Here is an 18,521-nt window from a genome sequence, read left to right on the forward strand (position 1 = left end):
AAAGTGGTGAGTCATCGCAGTAGAGAAGAGGCCCGAGCAGGGAGCAGGGCAAGAGCTCGGAGGTCCTTCTGCCCAATCAGCAGCAGCCCCCGGCTGGGAGCTCTCTTCGGGGTCCAAGGCTACATAGCTGAGAGGCCACAGAGTGCCAAGAACCGTTAAGGGGGCCGAGCTGGCAAGGGGGAGAAGGTGGGGGCTGGCAACTCACCACATTTTGTTGCCATGAGTCACTTTAAAAATACAAAGAACAATATGATTTGTAGGTGGTTATTGATAGCTCCAGGCATCCAATCCTTCTAGTTTATAAAGATACAAATCTTAATTATTAATGGTTAAGATGAAGAAACAAATGCCTTGAAGTTAGGAAATTCAAACGAATTGTTTCCTCAGATCCCCTCACACAAAAGAGGGTCTGTTCTGTAAAGTCCAGCTTGCTTGGCCTATTCCAAGACCAATGACATTCCTGGTTCTTTCCCAGGGAGGCCAGCTAAACTCATGTTGCAGAAACTTGAGTTCTGCAGGCAGAAACCCACCTGGGAGCCAGGTGAGAGAGACCCACCCTTGGCAGCATTAACTTTTTGCCAAACATACTTTTGATAAATACCTCATAAAGTGATAGTCCAGAAAGCGTTGTGTTTTCCTGTGGAATGAAACCAAAGTTATGATTGCATTGCTGCTGAAAACGTCCCACTCATACACAAGAAAAGTAAGTCATAAGGGCAAAGACAGCACCTACAAGCCTCCACCATCATTTGAGGGAAATTATTTTCTCAGCCATAGGAAATTAGTATAGATTACTATGTGTTGTAACTGTATAAGGACTCACAATAGTGTGAGTTGTGTATATAAAGGACTGCTTGACCATATTATAAATTTAAAGTTCTTGCTAGCTATATGAGCTATAAAATATATAAACAAATTAAGTGGGTTTATAGGAAAGAGATGAGCCATACGCCTTTAAAATGCTGTGGTGGGACTTTGTTTTCATTTGCTTTTTGAGACAGGTTTTCACTCTGTTTCCCAGGCTGGAGTGCAGTGGCATAATCATGGCTCACTGCAGCCTTGACCTCCCGAGCTCAAGTGATCCTCCCACCTCAGCCTTCCAAGTAGCTGGGACTAGAGGTGTGTGCCACCCCACCTGGCTAATTTTGTATTTTTTGTACAGACAAGATCTCATCATGTTGCCCAGATTGGTCGTGAACTCCTGGGCTCAAGTGATCCTCTAGCCTCGGACTCCTAAAGTGCTTGTATTGTAGGCGGGAGCCACTGTGTCCGGCCTGTTGTAGGACTTTTGAACTGACAATCTTTTTGTCCTTAACCTTAGTAGTAAAGGCTCTGATGTTGTATTATTAAATATAATACTGACATTTAACTTCAGCTATATTCCTATTTTTTTTAAATATCGATTTCATTTTTATTAAGAATATGTTTTAATACTTAGGAATGAATGTTGAATTTTATCAAATGCAGCCATGGAAAAAATAAAATGATAGCTTCCTCCCTGTTTCGTGAAGGTTATTAATATATTCTTTTTTAATTTATTATTTATTTCATTTATTTTTATTCTATTCATATATTTTTATTTTATTTATTCTATTGCCCAGGCTGGAAATGCAGTGGTGCGATCTCTGCTCACCACAACCTCCACCTTCCAGGTTCAAGAGATTCTCGTGCCTCAGCCTCCTGAGTAGTGGGGATTACAGGTGTGCACCATGCCGGGTTAATTTTTGTTGGCCAGGCTGGTCTCAAACTCCTGGCCTCAAGTGATCCACCTGCCTTGGCCTCCCAAAGTGCTGGGATTACAGGTGTGAGCCACCACACCCAGCCCAGTTATATATATATATATATATTTTTAATTTTAATTTAAATTTTTTTTGAGATGGAGTTTCGTTCTGTTGCCCAGGCTGGAATGCAGTGGTGCAATCTCGGCTCACTGCAATCTCCGCCTCCCAGGTTCAAGCCATTCTCCTGCCTCAGCCTTCCAAGTAGCTAGGAATACAGGTGCCCGCCACCACACCCGGCTAATTTGTTTTGTATTTTTAGTAGAGATGGGTTTTCACCATGTGAGCCAGGATGGTCTTGATCTGACCTCATGATCCGCCCACCTCGGGCTCCCGAAGTGCTGGGATTTCAGGTGTAAGCCACCGCGCCTGGCCTATTAATAAATTTTTAATATTAAAACATTTATATCCTGATTTAATACTCATATGATCATGGGATATAATTTTCTTAATCTGCTGCTGGATTCTATTTGTTAATGTTTTATTTAGATTTTTGGTATCAAAAATCAATAAGACTGACATGTAATTTTATTTTTAATTTGGAATACTTTTGTCCAGTTTTTAGATCAATAAATTGCTTGTTTCATAAAAACACATTCGGAAGCTTTTCTTCTGTCTCTGCTGTGGCACAGTTTGAAGATCGTTCTGGACTTACATGCTTCTTAATAGTTTGGTGTATTTTCTCTGTGAAACCATCTGGGACTGGTGCTTTTGGAGGGATAGAACTTCAAATACTGTTTCAGATTTCTGTCTCTACTCAAGTCAGTTTGTTGCATAATAAACAATGATAACTGTTCTCTCCTTCCAAAATTTTATAATTTATTTAATTTCCTTAAGGTTATTTTCTGTTTCTCATTTTTATTTTGTATATGAATTGTACTCACTTTGTTCATCATATTTAGATACGTTAGCCAATAACTTGTCAATTTAATTGTTCGTAAAAAGATTCATCTCTTGGATTACTTCATTTTGCTGTTGATTTCATTAAATTATACTTTCATTCTTTCAACTTCTTTCCTTCTGTTTTGCTTAGGGTGTGTGTCTGTGTGTATATTTGTGTGTGTTGTGAATTTTTCCTATTTGAGCTGAACACATACTTAGTTTACTTTTATTTGTTGTTGCTCCACATTATATACCATGGGTTTTCGTCTGTCAGTGCTTTCTGCTAAGCACTAATTAGCAGTATATATTGTCCTTCGTTTTAATCCCATCATTCAAAAATAACAATATATACCTTATGGTTTAAACATAAATACATACAATTATCTTTCTTCTAAAATTTTCAATTAAATTCTTTCATTTTTATGTTACAAATATAGTAAATACTATCCATTTTTTCTCCTCTGTATAAATCCTCTATTTTATTTTATTTATTATTTATTTTTGAGGCAGAGTCTCACTCTGTTGCCCAGGCTGGAGTGCAGTGGTGTGATCTCGGCTCACTGCAACCTCTGCCTCCCAGGTTCAAGCAATTCTCTTGCCTCAGCCTCCCAAGTAGCTGGGACTACAGCCGCGTGCCATGACGCCCAGCTAATTTTTTTGTATTTTTAGTAGAGACGGAGTTTCACTGTGTTAGCCAGGATGGTCTCGATCTCCTGACCTTGTGATCTGCCCACCTAGGCCTCCCGAAGTGCTAGGATTACGGGCGTGAGCCACTGCACCTGACCCAATTTTATTTTATTTTTTACAAAATTGGTCATTATATTTTCTTTTCTTAAAAATTATGTTTTTCCTATCATTTGCCCAATTTTCATATGCACATTTAAACAGTTTTTTATGATTAAAACAATAATAATTGCTAAATAAATAATTTTTTTTTTTTTTGAGACAGAGTCTCATTCTGTCACCCAGGCTGGAGGTGCAGTGGCACAATCTCGGCTCACTGCAAGCTCCACCTCCTGGGTTCACGCTATTCTCCTGCCTCAGCCTCCCGAGTAGCTGGGACTACAGGCGCCCGCCACCACACCTGGCTAATTTTTTTGTATTTTAGTAGAGACAGGGTTTCACTGTGTTAGCCAGGATGGTCTTGATCTCCTGACCTCGTGATCCACCCACCTCGGCCTCCCAAAGTGCTGGGATTACAGGCGTGAGTCACTGCACCGGGCCATAACTTAAATAATTTTAACTCAGTTGGAGGTGACTTGATTTTCAGGGGTAGGAGGTATCTAGGTGTCAGTAGGATTATCTTTTTTTAAGTCCAGCGACTTTATTAGGGTGTGTTTTATTTTTTATTTTTATTTTTTCTGTTTTCTGTTTTTTTTTTTTGAGACGTGGTCTCACTCTGTCACCTAGGCTGGATCATCCCTCACTGCAGCTTCTACCTCCTGGACCCCAGTAATCTTTCCATCTCAGCCTCCTGAGTAACTGGGACCACAGGTTTTGTTTTTTCTTTGGAGAGATGGGGCTTCACTATATTGCTCAGGCTGGTCTTGAACTCCTGGGCTCAAGTGATCCTCCTGCCTTGGCCTCCCAGATGCTGGGATTATAGGCATGAGCCACTACACCCACCCATGTTCTAGTTTTAATAGATGTGAATCAATTTCTTCCCTGGGACACAGTTCCTTTTTAAATATATAGGTGTATATCTCTTTTCCAGTAAAGTCTTTTAAAATTATATTTTAAAATATTTTTTTCTGTTCAAATTTTCTGGGCTTTTTTAGGGGAGACACTAATTATAGATACCCTTTCCGTGTCTTATGCACATTCTTCCTGGTTTGATTTCCATATGTATTACTTTTCCTAAAATCAATTTTAACTTTTTTTCTCTTGCAGAATTTTCCCAAATATGTCATCCATATAGTTTATTCTCTTTTCTGTGAATCCATTTGCTTTATTTTTTTCTTTTCCATTTCTTTCCTCAACTCTGTTAATTCACTGTCTTTTTCTTTCATCTTGGAGTTCTTTCATCTTGGCTTCAAACTGTCATTTCAAAGAGACATTTTTTTTTTCATTAACTTAACCTTTTGTGTGGAGAACATCTCGGTTACAATTTTTACCTGTTGATGGCAATTGTTTTCAAAGTTATACCCTTCATCTTCACTTTTGGTCATTTTTACATACTGCTTTTTCCTGAAGCAGATTTGCATAGATGCAATAATTATTTGCTTTTATTATTTCTACTCCTCTCTACATGTGGAAGTTCATCTTTTCATAAACGGTGTTCTTCCCTGGGTTGTTGTGAATTAGGGCCCAGGAAGGGCTGGGGCAGAGAGCTTATAGCAGGTACTTCATGTTCTCCTCTGCCTTCAGAGAGCTCCTTCATTGCCACTCAGTCATGTGAACATGACAGCTCTGGGCCAGCAGAGTATCTCTCTGGATCTCAGAGAAGTTACCACTGGAAGCTATTTATCTTTGGGGCACGGCACTCATCCTTCTTTTTCACTGTGTACCTGGCACATGGTGTGTCTATTGGTGTTGATTTTTCTATAGTTTGCAAGTAGTGTGACTCTAGGTCTGTGAACCACCAATAGTTCCTCCCCTAGGCAGCCACATCAACAAACAGCTTCCTACAAAGACGGCTTCCTGCACGTTTTGTCCTTCAGTCCTATGTCCCAGGGACTCTGTGGCATTAGGTCTCAGGGAGATTCCTTAAACTCTTTAGTGCTCTATAATCTATTTGTCCAAACCAGGGGCCTTTGTTGGCTCCTCCAGATACACTGTCTAACTTGGAGAATTCTGTGTGCTCTTGGAAATGGTAGCATCCTTTCTCCTTTTGGTCTAAGTTTTACTGTTCTTGGCATCCATTCTTGAGATTACTGGTCACATTCTGGGCCATAGATTTCTGGGTTTTTTTTGTTTCTGGGAAGATCGAGTTTCCATTTCTGTTTCTCAGTCTCCTTGTTGATTTCAGTTGTAATCAGAAATAAGGGGCAGACAGATACTTATGCTACCATTTTAAACTGGAAGTCACATCATGCACTTTAAATTTTTAAGTGGTTCTTTAGTTCTGGCCAGAGCATATCTTATCAGCAGTATGATATCTAAAGAATATTTATGCAAATGGACCTTATAATTTGGAAAAACAACTATTCCAAAACTCCTTTAGAACTTAAATTGCTATGAAGAAAATTGACATAAATAATTTTGCATGGTCTTACCTCAGCAGCTTGGTAACTAGAAATGTCCACTAACGGACTCTCTTCTGTCCTTGCCTCCCCTGTGTTGTTGGATGTTTTTTCCAGAAGGGGGAGTTGTAGGCTGTCGGACAAACCATTAATCTTCATCAGAAGTTCGTCTAACAGATTTGCAAATTCATCCAAGTAGTAATTCTGAAGGGAAGAAAATTAGATTAGTAAATGCATTCAAGAATCTCATTATCCCTCTTTCCTCATTATGTGAAGCATTTAGGGGTATCATCTGTAGACAGTATTGGGCTATGTTAGGAAACATACTGACTCTGCCTGCAGTTAGAATACCTGGGTGCTGGGCCTACTCTTACATCTCTATATCTCAGTTGCTTCAATAATAATGTACATATACAGATATACATGTAAATGCTACAGTTAATAATGCCTACATAAAAAAAACTATTGAATGGATTTAAAGGCAATAATGCATCATGCTGCTATGGGAAAATAAGGTCATTCTTTCATCCCTTCGATTAATAAATCTTTATTGAGCACTATTAAAAAAATAAGGCAATAATGGATGGGGAAGCACATGACAGAGAATAAAACCCTATCAAAATGTACAGTACCGTGATTACATATGACTGCCTTCAGAACCTTACTGGATGATGCTTAAATATCACCTGATATGATTTGGTTGTGTCCCCATTCAAATCTCAACTTGAATTGTATCTCCCAGAATTCCTGTGTTGTGGGAGGGACCTAGGGGGAGGTAATTGAATCATGGGGGCTGGTCTTTCCCGTGCTATTCTTGTGATAGTGAATAAGATCTCATGAGATCTGATGGCTTATCAGGTGTTTCCGCTTTTGCATCTTGCTCATTTTTCTCTTGCCACTGCCACGTAAGATGTGCCTTTCACCTCTCGCCATGATTCTGAGGCCTCCCCAGCCATGTGGAACTGTAAGTCCAATTAAATATCTTTTTGTCCCCAGTTTCAGGTATGTCTTTATCAGCAGCTTGAAAATGAACTAAAACAGTAAATTGGTACCAGTAGAGTGGGGTGTTGCTGAAAAGATACCCAAAAATGTGAAAGTGACTTTGGAACTTGATAACAGGCAGAGGTTGGAACAGTTTGGAGGGCTCAGAAGAAGACAGGAAAATGTGGGAAAGTTTGGAACCTCCTAGAGACTTGTGGAATGACTTTGACAAAAATGCTGATAGTGATATGGAAAATAAAGTCCAGGCTGAGGTGGTCTCAGATGGAGATAAGGAACTTGTTGGGAACTGGAGCAAAGGTGACTCTTTTTATATTTTAGCAGAGACTGGCGGCATTTTGCCCCGCCCTAGAGATTTGTGGAACTTTGAACTTGAGAGAGATGATTTAGGGTATCTGGCAGAAGAAATTTCTAAGCAGCAAAGCATTCAAAAGGTGACTTGGGTGCTGTTAAAAGCATTCCATTTTAAATGGGAAATGGAGCATAAAAGTTAAAGAAATTTGCAGCCTGACAATGCAGTGGAAAAGAAAAACTCATTTTCTGGGGAGAAGTTCAAGCCAGCTGCAGAAATTTGCATAAGTAGCAAGCAGCCTAATGTTAATCCCCAAGGCCATCGGGAAAATGTCTCCAAGTCATGTCAGAGACCTTCACAGCAGCCTCTCCCATCACAGGCCTGGAGGCCAAGGAGGAATAAGTGGTTTAGTGGACTGGGCCCAGGTTCCCCGTGCTGTGTGCAGCCTAGAGACTTGGTGCCCTGTGTCCCAGCTGCTCCAGCCATGGCCGAAAGGGGCCATTGTACAACTTGGGCTGTGGCTTCAGAGAGTGGAAGCCCCAAGCCTTGGCAGCTTCCATGTGGTATTGAGCCTATGGGTGCACAGAAGTCAAGAATTGAGGTTTAGGAACCTTAGCCTAGATTTCAGAAGATGTATGGAAATGCCTGGATGCTCAGGCAAAAGTTTTCTGCAGGGGCAGGGCCCTTATGGAGAACTGCTAGGGCAGTGTGGAAGGGACCTAGTGGAGCTGTGAGAAGAGGGCCACTATCCTCCAGACTCCAGAATGGTGGATCCTCTGACAACTTGCACTGTGCACCTGGAAAAGCCACAGACACTCAATGCCAGCCCATGAAAGCAGCCAGGAAGGAGGCTGTACCCTGCAAAGCTACAGGGGCAGAGCTGCCCAAGACCATGGGAACCCACCTCTGGCATCAGCATCACCTACATGTGAGCCCTGGAATCAAAGGAGATCATTTTGGAGCTTTAAAATTTGATTGACCTGTTGGATTTTGGACTGGTATGGGGCCTGTAAACCCTTGGTTTTGGCCAATTTCTCCCATTTGGAACAGTTGTATTTACCCAATCCCTGTACCCCCATTGTATCTAGGAAGTAACTAACTTATTTTTTATTTTACAGGCTCATAGGCGGAAGGGACTTGCCTTGTCTCAGATGACACTTTGGACTGCGGACTTTTGGGTTAATGCTAAAATGAGTTAAGACTTTGGGGGACTTTTGGGAAGGCATAATTGGTTTTGAAGTGTGAGGACATGAGATTTTGAGGGGGCCAGGGGCAGAATGATATTGTTTGGCTGTGTCCCTATTCAAATCTCAACTAGAATTATATCTCCCAGAAGTCCCACATGTTGTGGGAGGGACCTAGTGGGAGGTAATTGAATCATAGGGGCTGGTCTTTCTCATGCTATTCTTGTGATAGTGAAGAAGTCTCACAAGATCTGATCATTTATAACGGGTTTCCACTTTTGCATCTGGATCATTTTTCTCTTGCCACCACCATGTAAGAAGTGCCTTTCACCTCCCACTATGAATCTGAGGCCTCCTGAGTCATATGGAAATGTAAGTCCAATTAAACTTCTTTTTGTTCCCAGTTTTGGGTATGTCTTTATCAGCAGTATGAAAACAAACTAATACATTAGCCATGGAAGAAAGTGAGTATTCAGTGTGCAAACACCTGGTTTGATTTGTTTACATGCATGTCTGGGGTGACTGAACTCAAGTAATGCACCTAAGGCTCCATGTTTTGGATAGAAGTTTGGGTTTGATAGCAGGCACCAAAAGCAAATGACTAACTCAGGGGACAGAATACAGCATGTCTGTGTCCTGGGGAAGACCATAAACTCTGTCTTTCCAACTGTACAGGTCACTATAAGGATATAGTGAGTTAAGGCAGGAGAATATGCTTGGTAATCTGTAAAGTGTTTTAGAATTGCACGGGAAAATTCCGTGAGTTCCACTATGATTGAGACTAATTTTGTGGCTTTGCAAGGAGATTTGGCATGGAAACATACTCATGTTTTGATAACTGAAAGCAAAATTCTACAACGAAACCATCATCTTGAGTGTGTGCTGTCATGCTCAGTAATCCAAGATCTCACAGCTTACGTGATTCTCAACCATCTCAGCCTCTTCCAACTTTGGTGTTTCCAGTCTCAGAAAGGTGAGGACCTTTTCCCACATATAAGCAGTGACATCTTTAAGTCTCACAAAAGATTTACTTTGAAAAGATTTTCTTTTTTGGGGTAAAGTCATGAGAAAACCTCTCAGCTAGGAAAAAGAAAAAAATAAAGACAAATTTCATGTTAGCAGCCTAAATAAAGAGCTTTGTTAATGTGATAAACTATGCAATGGAGATTATATCTGATGATGCTACTTTATGAGCTTTTGGTAAAATAGTGATTTCTTGGTGAAAAAAAAGCAAAATCAGGAAAATACCTCTCCTGAATTGAACTAAATGGCAGTAAGATGATCTCAGCAATGGAAATTCATTGTATTATAAAGGTTGTTTTCAGTATCTAACTTTGGAGACTGAGATTATCAACGCGATGTGCATGCCCATATGTAAAGTCTGTGTCTCAGTTTCAGTGTCCCCTGGTGAACCATTCTGAGCTGTGGGTGAGCCTCAGGAGAGAGGCCTGTGCCTGTGCCTGGGAGACCAGAAAGGGTCTTGGGCTCAGCAAGTTGTTGTGCCCTCAACATGTGCTCTATAAGCCTCCAGGTGGTTTATTTCTTCACTGCAGGCTGTAAGCTGTTAGCTCAAAAGCCTACTGGTAACAAACTCGAATTTTTACACATCAAATTGTTTAAAAAATAACCCAAACAGGGCTGGGCGCAGTGGCTCACGCCTGTAATCCCAGCACTTTGGGAGGCCAAGGCGGGTGGATCATGAGGTCAGGAGATCGAAACCATCCTGGCTAACATGGTGAAACCCTGTCTCTACTAAAATTACAAAAAAAAAAAAAAAATTAGCCGGGTGTGGTGGTGGGCACCTGTAGTCCCAGCTACTCGGGAGGCTGAGGCAGAAGAATGGCGTAAACCCGGGAGGCGGAGCTTGCAGTGAGCGGAGATTGTGCCACTGCACTCCAGCCTGGGCGACAGAGCAAGACTCCGTCTCAAAAAAAAAAAAACAAAACACCCAAACAAGCATTTTAGCCATTTAGAGCCTGTCAGCTTTACACACCCTGCAAAACCTCAGGGGACAGCTGTTACCCACTGATAATGTTATAAGGCCCCAAGCTGCTGCTGGCCTCAGGAGCTTTCTGACCCAGAGCCTCCCCTCCATGCTGCTAAGCAGCATCCTCTAAGGGGTAAGCTCTCTCTCTGCTGCCCCTCTCCCCTGAGATCGCCCTTGCTCTTCTTCCTTTTTGGATTGTTCTTGGCCCCTACGCTGTAAACCTGTGGACAGTTTCATAGCATGAAGCATGAGGGAGTTCCCCCACATGGAAACACTTCAAAACATTACCCAGATAAAGCTTGTGTGTGTTATCATCTCTTGTGGTCATATGTTTGTTCTTGATTGGTCCCCAAATCCCTCGAACCCCTCACAAAATTTCAGAACTCTGCAAAGATGCTCAGGAGCCTGAAAGGGTAGGCCATTGGTGTGTAGGTCTGAGGCCTCCTGGATTTACCAGCAAAACACCCATGGCGGACAGCAAGACCTGACTCTTCCACCCAGAGACCTCAATGCAATATTGCCTGCCTGTCTCAGAAGATAGCATCCAGGTGCCTAAGCACGACATTCAAGGCCCTCCATTCCTGACTCCAACCATCCTTTTCAACATAATGTCCACTTGACCCAGAACTCCAGCATGGCCCTCCCTGCATGCCCCCTGTCTAAAATGCTGCTCTCAGCAGTCGTCACCATGAGTGGAACTCCTCATCAAGGCTCACTCTCCTGTTGTATGAAGATTTCCTGGTCTCCTTAGGAAGAATAAATGAGTCTCTGATCTAAGTTTCTTGCTCTTTGAGGACACTTCTAGTTAGGCTTTAAAATTGCCTATAATTGTGTAGGATCTGTATGCTGAGAACTATAAAACAGTGATGAAAAAATCAAAGAGTATCTAAATAAATGGAGAGAAATACAGAATTCTAGGATCAAAAAAGCTTAGTATTATTAGGATGCCAATTTCCCCCAAATTTGATTTATAATTCCACAGCAAGTTCAATCAAAACACCAACATGATTTTTTAAAAAGATAGTAACAAGATGATTCTAAAACTTATATTGAAAGGCAAAAGAGCTAGAACACCTACAATCAAAACAGAACAAAGCTGGAGGACTCATCCATGCTACTTTAAGATTTGCCACAGAGTGAAAAAGACCTCATGGGATTGGCTAAAGGAAAGATCAATGGAGTAGAATAGAGAACCCAGATATAGATCCACACAGATACAGTCAATTGCTTTTTGACAAAGTTGTAAAGCCAATTCAATGGAGTAAATATTCTTCAAAAAAATTGTGCTGGAAAAATTGGATATTCATTTATAAAAAACAGGAACTCTGTTCCATACCTCACATCTTACATTAAAATTAGCTTAAAACAGATGATTAACCTAAATGTAAAACATAAAACTATAAAAATTCTAGAAGAAAGGCCAGGTGCAGTGGCTCACGTCTGTAATCCCAGCACTTTGGGAGGCTGAGGCGGGAGGATCACGAGGTCAGGAGTTCGAGATCAGCCTTACCAACATAACGAAACCCTGTCTCTACTAAAAATACAAAATTAGCTGGGTGTGGTGGCACAGGCCTGTAATCCCAGCTACTCACAAGACTGAGGCAGGAGAATCACTTGAACCTGGGAGGCAGAGGTTGCAGTGATCTGAGATCACGCCACTGCACTCCAGCCTGGGCGACAGAGTGAGACTCTGTCTCAAAAAAAAAAAAAAAAAAAACAAACAAACAAAAAAAAACAAAGAAACAAAAAAAATTCTAGAAGAAAATAATAGGAGAAAATATGTGACCTTGGGTTTGGCAATTCATTTGAGCCAGGACACCAACAGCAAAATCCATAAAAGAAAACATTGAAAAACTGGCCTTTATCAAAATTTACAACTTCTGCTCTGTAGAGATGCTGTTAAGAGAATAAAAGGAGAAGCTACAGATTTACAAATCACATATCCAATTTAAAAACTGTATTCAAAATATAAAAATTGCCATAATTATTTGTATATGCCAGTCTTCCCCTATGGACTGTGAGACCCCTGAGGCAGGAAGCAGTTATTATCTTTGTTTCGCCATTGCCTGAATATAATGGGCATTCTTTAGTTTTTTGTTGAATGAGTGAGTGCATGAATGAACAAATGAGTGGACTGATGGATGGATGGGTGGGTGGATAGGTGGACAGGTAACTAGTTTGGTGAGTAGGTGTGTGGATGGGTGATCGATGGATTTATGCATTCATGGATGAGCAAGAGTAGGGAGCTAGGATCATTGATAAAAGCAAAGGACTCGGGGCTGAGTGTTGTCAAGGTGTGAACATGAGCAATCACTTTTAGTTTACCTCTAGCTACTAAACTAGAATACCAGCAGACTTTTAAGGACTGCAGAGAATTTTTATCCACTTACAAAGCTTGAATATTCAATTTACTGAACTTGCAGTGGGCTCTACAATGTGTCAGGAACTACTACCCTAGAAGGCAGGCACACCAATATGCCTGCTAGGAATGTGGCTAGAGTTCAAAAGCAGACAAAAACCAATAGCACAAGACAATGGGTGCAATGAGGAGGCATGCTCAGAGCCTTTGGGGGTCCAGGGGAGAATCGGTGCTGGGAGAGCTTCTAGAGGGAACACCACATTGACCCTGTCTTAGAACTTAACGCTGAACGAGTCACAGTGGAGGGATCTGAGGGAAGGCATGTTCAGTAAGTGTGGACAGCATGCCTATAGGCTTAGTCAAGCACAGAGCAGGGGTCCCAACCCTGAGCCTTCCATAGGAACACCTGTAGGGCCTTCTGGAAATAGAAGTGATGAGTCCCACCCTTGTGATGTGGGCATAGCAATCCTGGGTCTGGCTGGGCAGAGCAGGTCGGAGCCTCGGCAGGGAGGGGTAAAATATAAGACACTCAGTAACATTTTAATTTCAGGTCAACAACAAATAACTTTTAACATAAATATGTCTGAACTGCTGCAGGGGCTTACTAATACTGAAAACTTTTCCATTGTTTACTGAAACTTAACTGTAACTGGGTTCCAGTTTTATTTGCTAAATCTGTTGACCCCAAGTCCAGGCAATAGGACAAGATCATGGGGGAGCCTCTTCTTCCATTGAAGGAGTTTAAGCCATGTATGACATGACTAGATTTGCCAGTGGCAGGTCAGTAGGAGGGCGTGAGACAGGGAGCCATTCCTCCTTCAGCCGCTAGCCTGGAGAACACATCCAGTGGAGGTGGCTGATGGGAGTGCAACTCTGATAAGATGGAAAGACTGAGAAAAGGCAACAGATACCCCTGAGGCAGTGTGAGATTGCAGATGAAGTTCACAGTAAGAAATGATGTGATTCAGTGCAGAGTGAGGGGGGCCAGGGAAGCTTCCTGGAGGAAGTGGCACCCTGGGGTGGCTGCTCTCGTGCTGGACTATTCTAGAGTAAGGGAGAGTCAAACCAACTGTGTTTGACGGACCTGACCTCCCAGGGCAGATGAGCTGGACAGCAGGGATTCATTACCATGAGATCTGGCCTGTGTTGCCTGGCCCTGTCCACATGGACCAGAGTTTCACCCCAACAGCAAATGAAACTTTTACAAACCATAACTTGAAAGTTGGGGGCGTGTTTACTTACCATTCCAAAACACAATGTGGCAGAGACTATTAAAAGGATCCCAAAGTAACAAGCCATGGCCCGCTGGTCAGACTTGGAAAGGCCAAGGAGGCAGTCTTTTTGGCTTCTTCTGGGAAAATGAAACAGCAGCCTGGGGAAGGCATCTGTGAAGGTGCCAGGTGGTAGAACCCACACAGAGAGCAGAAATCGGTGCAGGTGGGAGAGCGCGGCCAGCATCAGGGCCCCCACCAGCTGCAGAAAGAAAATCCAGAGAGCACTGACCTCGTCACCTCTTCTTAGGAGTGGAAGACTCAACTTCCAAATGTTGAAAATAGAGACAAACTTGGAGGGGCAGTTTTGGGAGTGTGGATCAATCATGTCATCCCTGGTTTTGAACCCAAAAGGCGTATGTCACCCTCTCACCCGTCTCCCAGGCCTCCCTCCTCCCACCCCACCAGCCTCCCACACTGTGGCTGGTCTCCCTCCTCCCTTTCAAGGGCTCTTCCTGCCAGTGCCCTCTCCTCTCCTCAGCTGCCTCCTCTGCCTGTGGTGACAAGTGGCCTGCTCCCCTGGCCTTTGGCCCCCTTAGGAGGCCATGGTTGCCATGAGGGGGCAGCTCCCTCATGATCTTTATGTCCCCCGCACCTGGCCAGAGCTTAGTAAAATAAATCACTTAGGAAGCATCAGGAAGGCTTTCCAATTTTGATGTAGATTTGGTTCAGGTTAAGTTTCATGGTCCTGGTTGTCGTAACAGACTGGGAACTTGGCCTGGGATCTGAGGGGTTGTATCACTGGCTCCGTTCATGCTTCTCACTCCATCTGCTCCAACCAGCTCTGGTGCTGACAAGTATTTTTTCAGCCTGGATGTCAGACCATCAGGCGGTTGTCCCATAGGTCCACATGGGGCTGTGTGTGTAGACTGTGGACGGGCCTACAGAGAGGCCCTACCTAGCTGCAGCTATAGTCACGGGCTGCACTCTGTGTGGGTCCTTGCTGGATTCATGTACAAGCCTGGACAGGTACCCAAAGACTTCCCTACAAATGCACTGGGACTCGTTTTAGTATTACTTACTCCATAAGTGAAATCAGACATCAGTGGAACTCAGAAGAAAGAAAGCACAATCTATGAGTCTACAACTGGACAAATTGAGCTGTGTGGTCTCCCGGTCTCCTCTTGATGCCTATGCATCTATACTTGCTGCACAGTTAGAATTCTGCTACTTAATTTGGACACAAATTATTTATATTCTGGGCTTTTTTTTCCTTACATAAAAGCATTTTTGGCTGGGCGCGGTGGCTCACACCTGTAATCCCAGCACTTTGGGAGGCCGAGGCGGGTGGATCACGAGGTCAGGAGCTCGAGACCATCCTGGCTAACACGATGAAACACCGTCTCTACTAAAAATACAAAAAATTAGCCAGACATGGTGGTGCGTGCCTGTAGTCCCAGCTACTCAGGAGGCTGAGGCAGAAGAATGGCATGAACCCAGGAGGCGGAGCTTTGCAGTGAGCCGAGATTGCACCACTGCCCTCCAGCCTGGGCGACAGAGCGAGACTCTATCTCAAAAAAAAAAAAAAAAAAAAAAGCAGTTTTGCATGTTGCTAAATGGTCTTAATAATGACTAGTTTAATCACTCCATAAATTCTACATGCATATAATCTCAAAGGCCAGTAATAACCTTCGGGGCAAACACCGTCAATGCTTTTTCTGGAGGCAGAGGTTGGGCAAATGGCTGGTGCTCACAACAGTGAGCTGGAGTGTGGGACAGCCAGGTTCAAATGCTGCTCTCTCTGACTCTCAGGTTCGTTCTCTCTGCCCTGGTTTGCTCAGCATGTTCCTCCAGTGTAAGGCGAATAGGGCTTGCAGAACCCCTTCCCTGGAGGAGGAGACCTGTGCTTGGTGTCCTGTGTGGCTTGGATCCTGACAGCCAGAGCCTCCTAACTCAGGTCACTTGGCCTAGACTTTCCCTCAGCCCTGATTGCAATTCTTTGCTGTACTAGGGCCTGTCAGGTTGTAGAAAGCTCTTTCTCTGCTGGGACCAGATTGGAATCAACAGCACCCCAGGAACTTCATCAGGGCTCCAAGCTGTACTCTGGACCTGTTGATTCGGAGCTTCACCCTCCAGACCAGACTTCAGGGCTAGCCCTGGATGAAGACTTGGCTGTGCCCTGTTGTTTGAGACAGGAAATCCTGAGAATCTTCTAAGAAGAACTGTGCCTGTCCATAGCTTGGTTGTGATAGTTAAATGAAGTAATCTATGAGAGGCCCAAAGTGCCATTCCTGGCACTTAGAGAAAGCTCAGTAGGTGATAATAACTACTTATATTAGTAATAATAACATGCTGTTGTAAGGTATAGTACAGAGCAAGTGTTTCCTAAATCATGGTTATTGTTGTCATGACCATAACTTACTATGTAACTATTGATATCAGTTATCTAAAACCACACTGTAAGGGATTAGAAGACTGGAATTCTAGACGGTGTTTATCTTGAGAGCAGTTTGTTTTTCCCTTGAGAAAGGCTGACAAGAGTACACAGATCAATGGTTTACAAGGGAAATCACCTGATAAAGGGGAGAGTTCTTACCCCTGCTACAAAGATGCTGGGGAGTGAGTGGCGCGTCATGGAGGAGCAGGATGCCATTGTGTTTTGAATGCCAGGAAGATAGACGCATTTTAATGTGAAGAGGAATAAGAGGATTCCCCGGAGCCATCGAGCCCTCTGAGACAGAAGAACAGAACAGTCAGTGTGCCATGCCAGTCACTGAAAGGTGCAGACATATTCACAGCTGTCAGTCATGCATAAAGAGTTCATTGGATTTGATGATGTTATATAGACCCATGAGTCTCTGAGGGACATCAAGTGCAGATGTCTGCAGAGGAGAATGAGTTGGAACTAGGGGTAAATACAAATCATAATGCATTTTGAGAAGACCTGCTCTGAATTCTGGCCTGGCCATTTCTTTGAACACCAGGATGGAGCAGGTCTAGCAGGCACACACAGATGGGACTCTGTCCACCCCACATCTGTTCTCCCTGTCTGTGCCTCAGTCTACTGGGCTATAAGAAAATCATCACCACAGAGGGGACTCAAAGAAGTATTTAGTGCATGCTTATTTCTTTTCCCCCAGATACATGTACAGAATAGGGCACCAACACTTTCCAAGTAGGTTTTTAAAAACGTAATCCTCGCAAATACGGGAGGCACTCCCCTTTTATAGCTCTAGAGTCTACGGCTCAGATAAACAGTGTGAACAGACAAACATAGTACAACTGGGGGGCATGGCAGACCCAGGGGCAAACAGCCTTACGGACTCGTCCACATTCACAAGGCCTCTAGGAAGGCTGCTCCCTTCTCCCCTCCCTACCAGGGGCTTATGGGGAAAGTACTTTTGGGTGTATGATCTCATATGCTGTCACCAAAATTGTAAGCCCAAGAGAAAAGAAATGACAGCTGGATGGTTTAAAATCTATATGGGCAATGAATCAAGGTTTTCTGTTTGTTTTATTTGCTCAGTAATTGGGACAAAGTCAACAATGACTTCTGACAACCAAAACCTAGAGAAGCTGTGAGTGGCTGTCACCCCTCGGGTTCCCTTCAGAGCAGGCAGGGCCGCACATGGTTGAATGGGGGGTGAATGGGGCTTTAGCCAGCACCGGCCAAGAAAAATGCAATGCAAGCTATGGGTAGAATTTTCTAGTAGCCATGTTTTAAAAAGTATAATTAAACAGAGTAAATTTGTTTTATAATATATTTTGTTTAAATTAATACATGTAAAATCATATAAAATAGCATCATGTCAATATGTAACCAACATAAAAATTATTGAGATATTTTACATTTTTAATTTTTTTTTTTTTTTGAGAGAGAGTCTCAATCTGTTACCCAGGCTTGAGTGGCAGGATCTCGGCTCACTGCAGCCTCCGCCTCCTGTGAGTTCAAGCAATTCTCCTGTCTCAGCCTACTGAGTAGCTGGGGCTACAGGCACATACCACCATAGTGGCTATTTTTTTTTTTTTTTTTTTTTTGCATTTTAATAGAGACAGCATTTCACCATGTTGCTCAGGCTGGTCTTGAACTCCTGAACTCAGGCAATCTGTCAGCCTTGGCCTCCCAAAATGCTAGGATTATAGGCATGAGCCACCACGCCCAGCACATTTTAAATTTTCATACTAAGTTTATGAAGTCCAGTGAGTATTTTACACTCACAGCACATCTCAGTTTGGACTAGCCACATTTCAAGTTCTCAATAGCCATGTGTGGCTAGTGGTGACTATTGGACAACACGGCTACAAACCTCCTGTGGACAGAGTGGAAGGGCCCCTTTCTTGCCTCCATCTGATTGAGGGATGCCATAAAGCCTTCTGAGTAATTGCCATTATTATGACTTTCATTTATGGAACATCTGCTAGGTGCCAAGCTGTTCCAAGGATATGTTTGAATGTGCCTGTACAAATACACACACACACACACACACACACACACACATTCAAATCCTAGCAAAACCCCCAAGGTATGTATCATAGTTCTACCTTATTAAGACTTGAAGAAAGTTAAGAAACTTGCCCAATGGCACATGGTCAAAGAGGAGCTGGGAGTGAGTTTTAGGTCTGCTGATTCTAAAGCCTGTGCATTTT

General features: G+C 42.9%; 1 protein-coding gene across 1 annotated transcript in view; it reads right to left on the reverse strand.

Annotated features, from left to right (window-relative positions):
* Positions 1–18,521, reverse strand: part of PKD1L1 (polycystin 1 like 1, transient receptor potential channel interacting) — a 162,778-nt gene that overhangs the window by 877 nt on the left and 143,380 nt on the right. Inside the window, exons 52-56 of the mRNA XM_063708537.1 lie at positions 16,471–16,605; positions 13,906–14,136; positions 9,236–9,397; positions 5,876–6,046; positions 602–637 (exon numbers count right to left, since the gene is read on the reverse strand). Coding sequence (XP_063564607.1) covers positions 602–637; positions 5,876–6,046; positions 9,236–9,397; positions 13,906–14,136; positions 16,471–16,605 — 735 coding nt within the window. The remainder of the gene's footprint in view (positions 1–601; positions 638–5,875; positions 6,047–9,235; positions 9,398–13,905; positions 14,137–16,470; positions 16,606–18,521) is intronic.

This window comes from Gorilla gorilla, chromosome 6, assembly GCF_029281585.2.
Source record: "Gorilla gorilla gorilla isolate KB3781 chromosome 6, NHGRI_mGorGor1-v2.1_pri, whole genome shotgun sequence".
NCBI classification, from domain to species: Eukaryota; Metazoa; Chordata; class Mammalia; order Primates; family Hominidae; genus Gorilla; species Gorilla gorilla.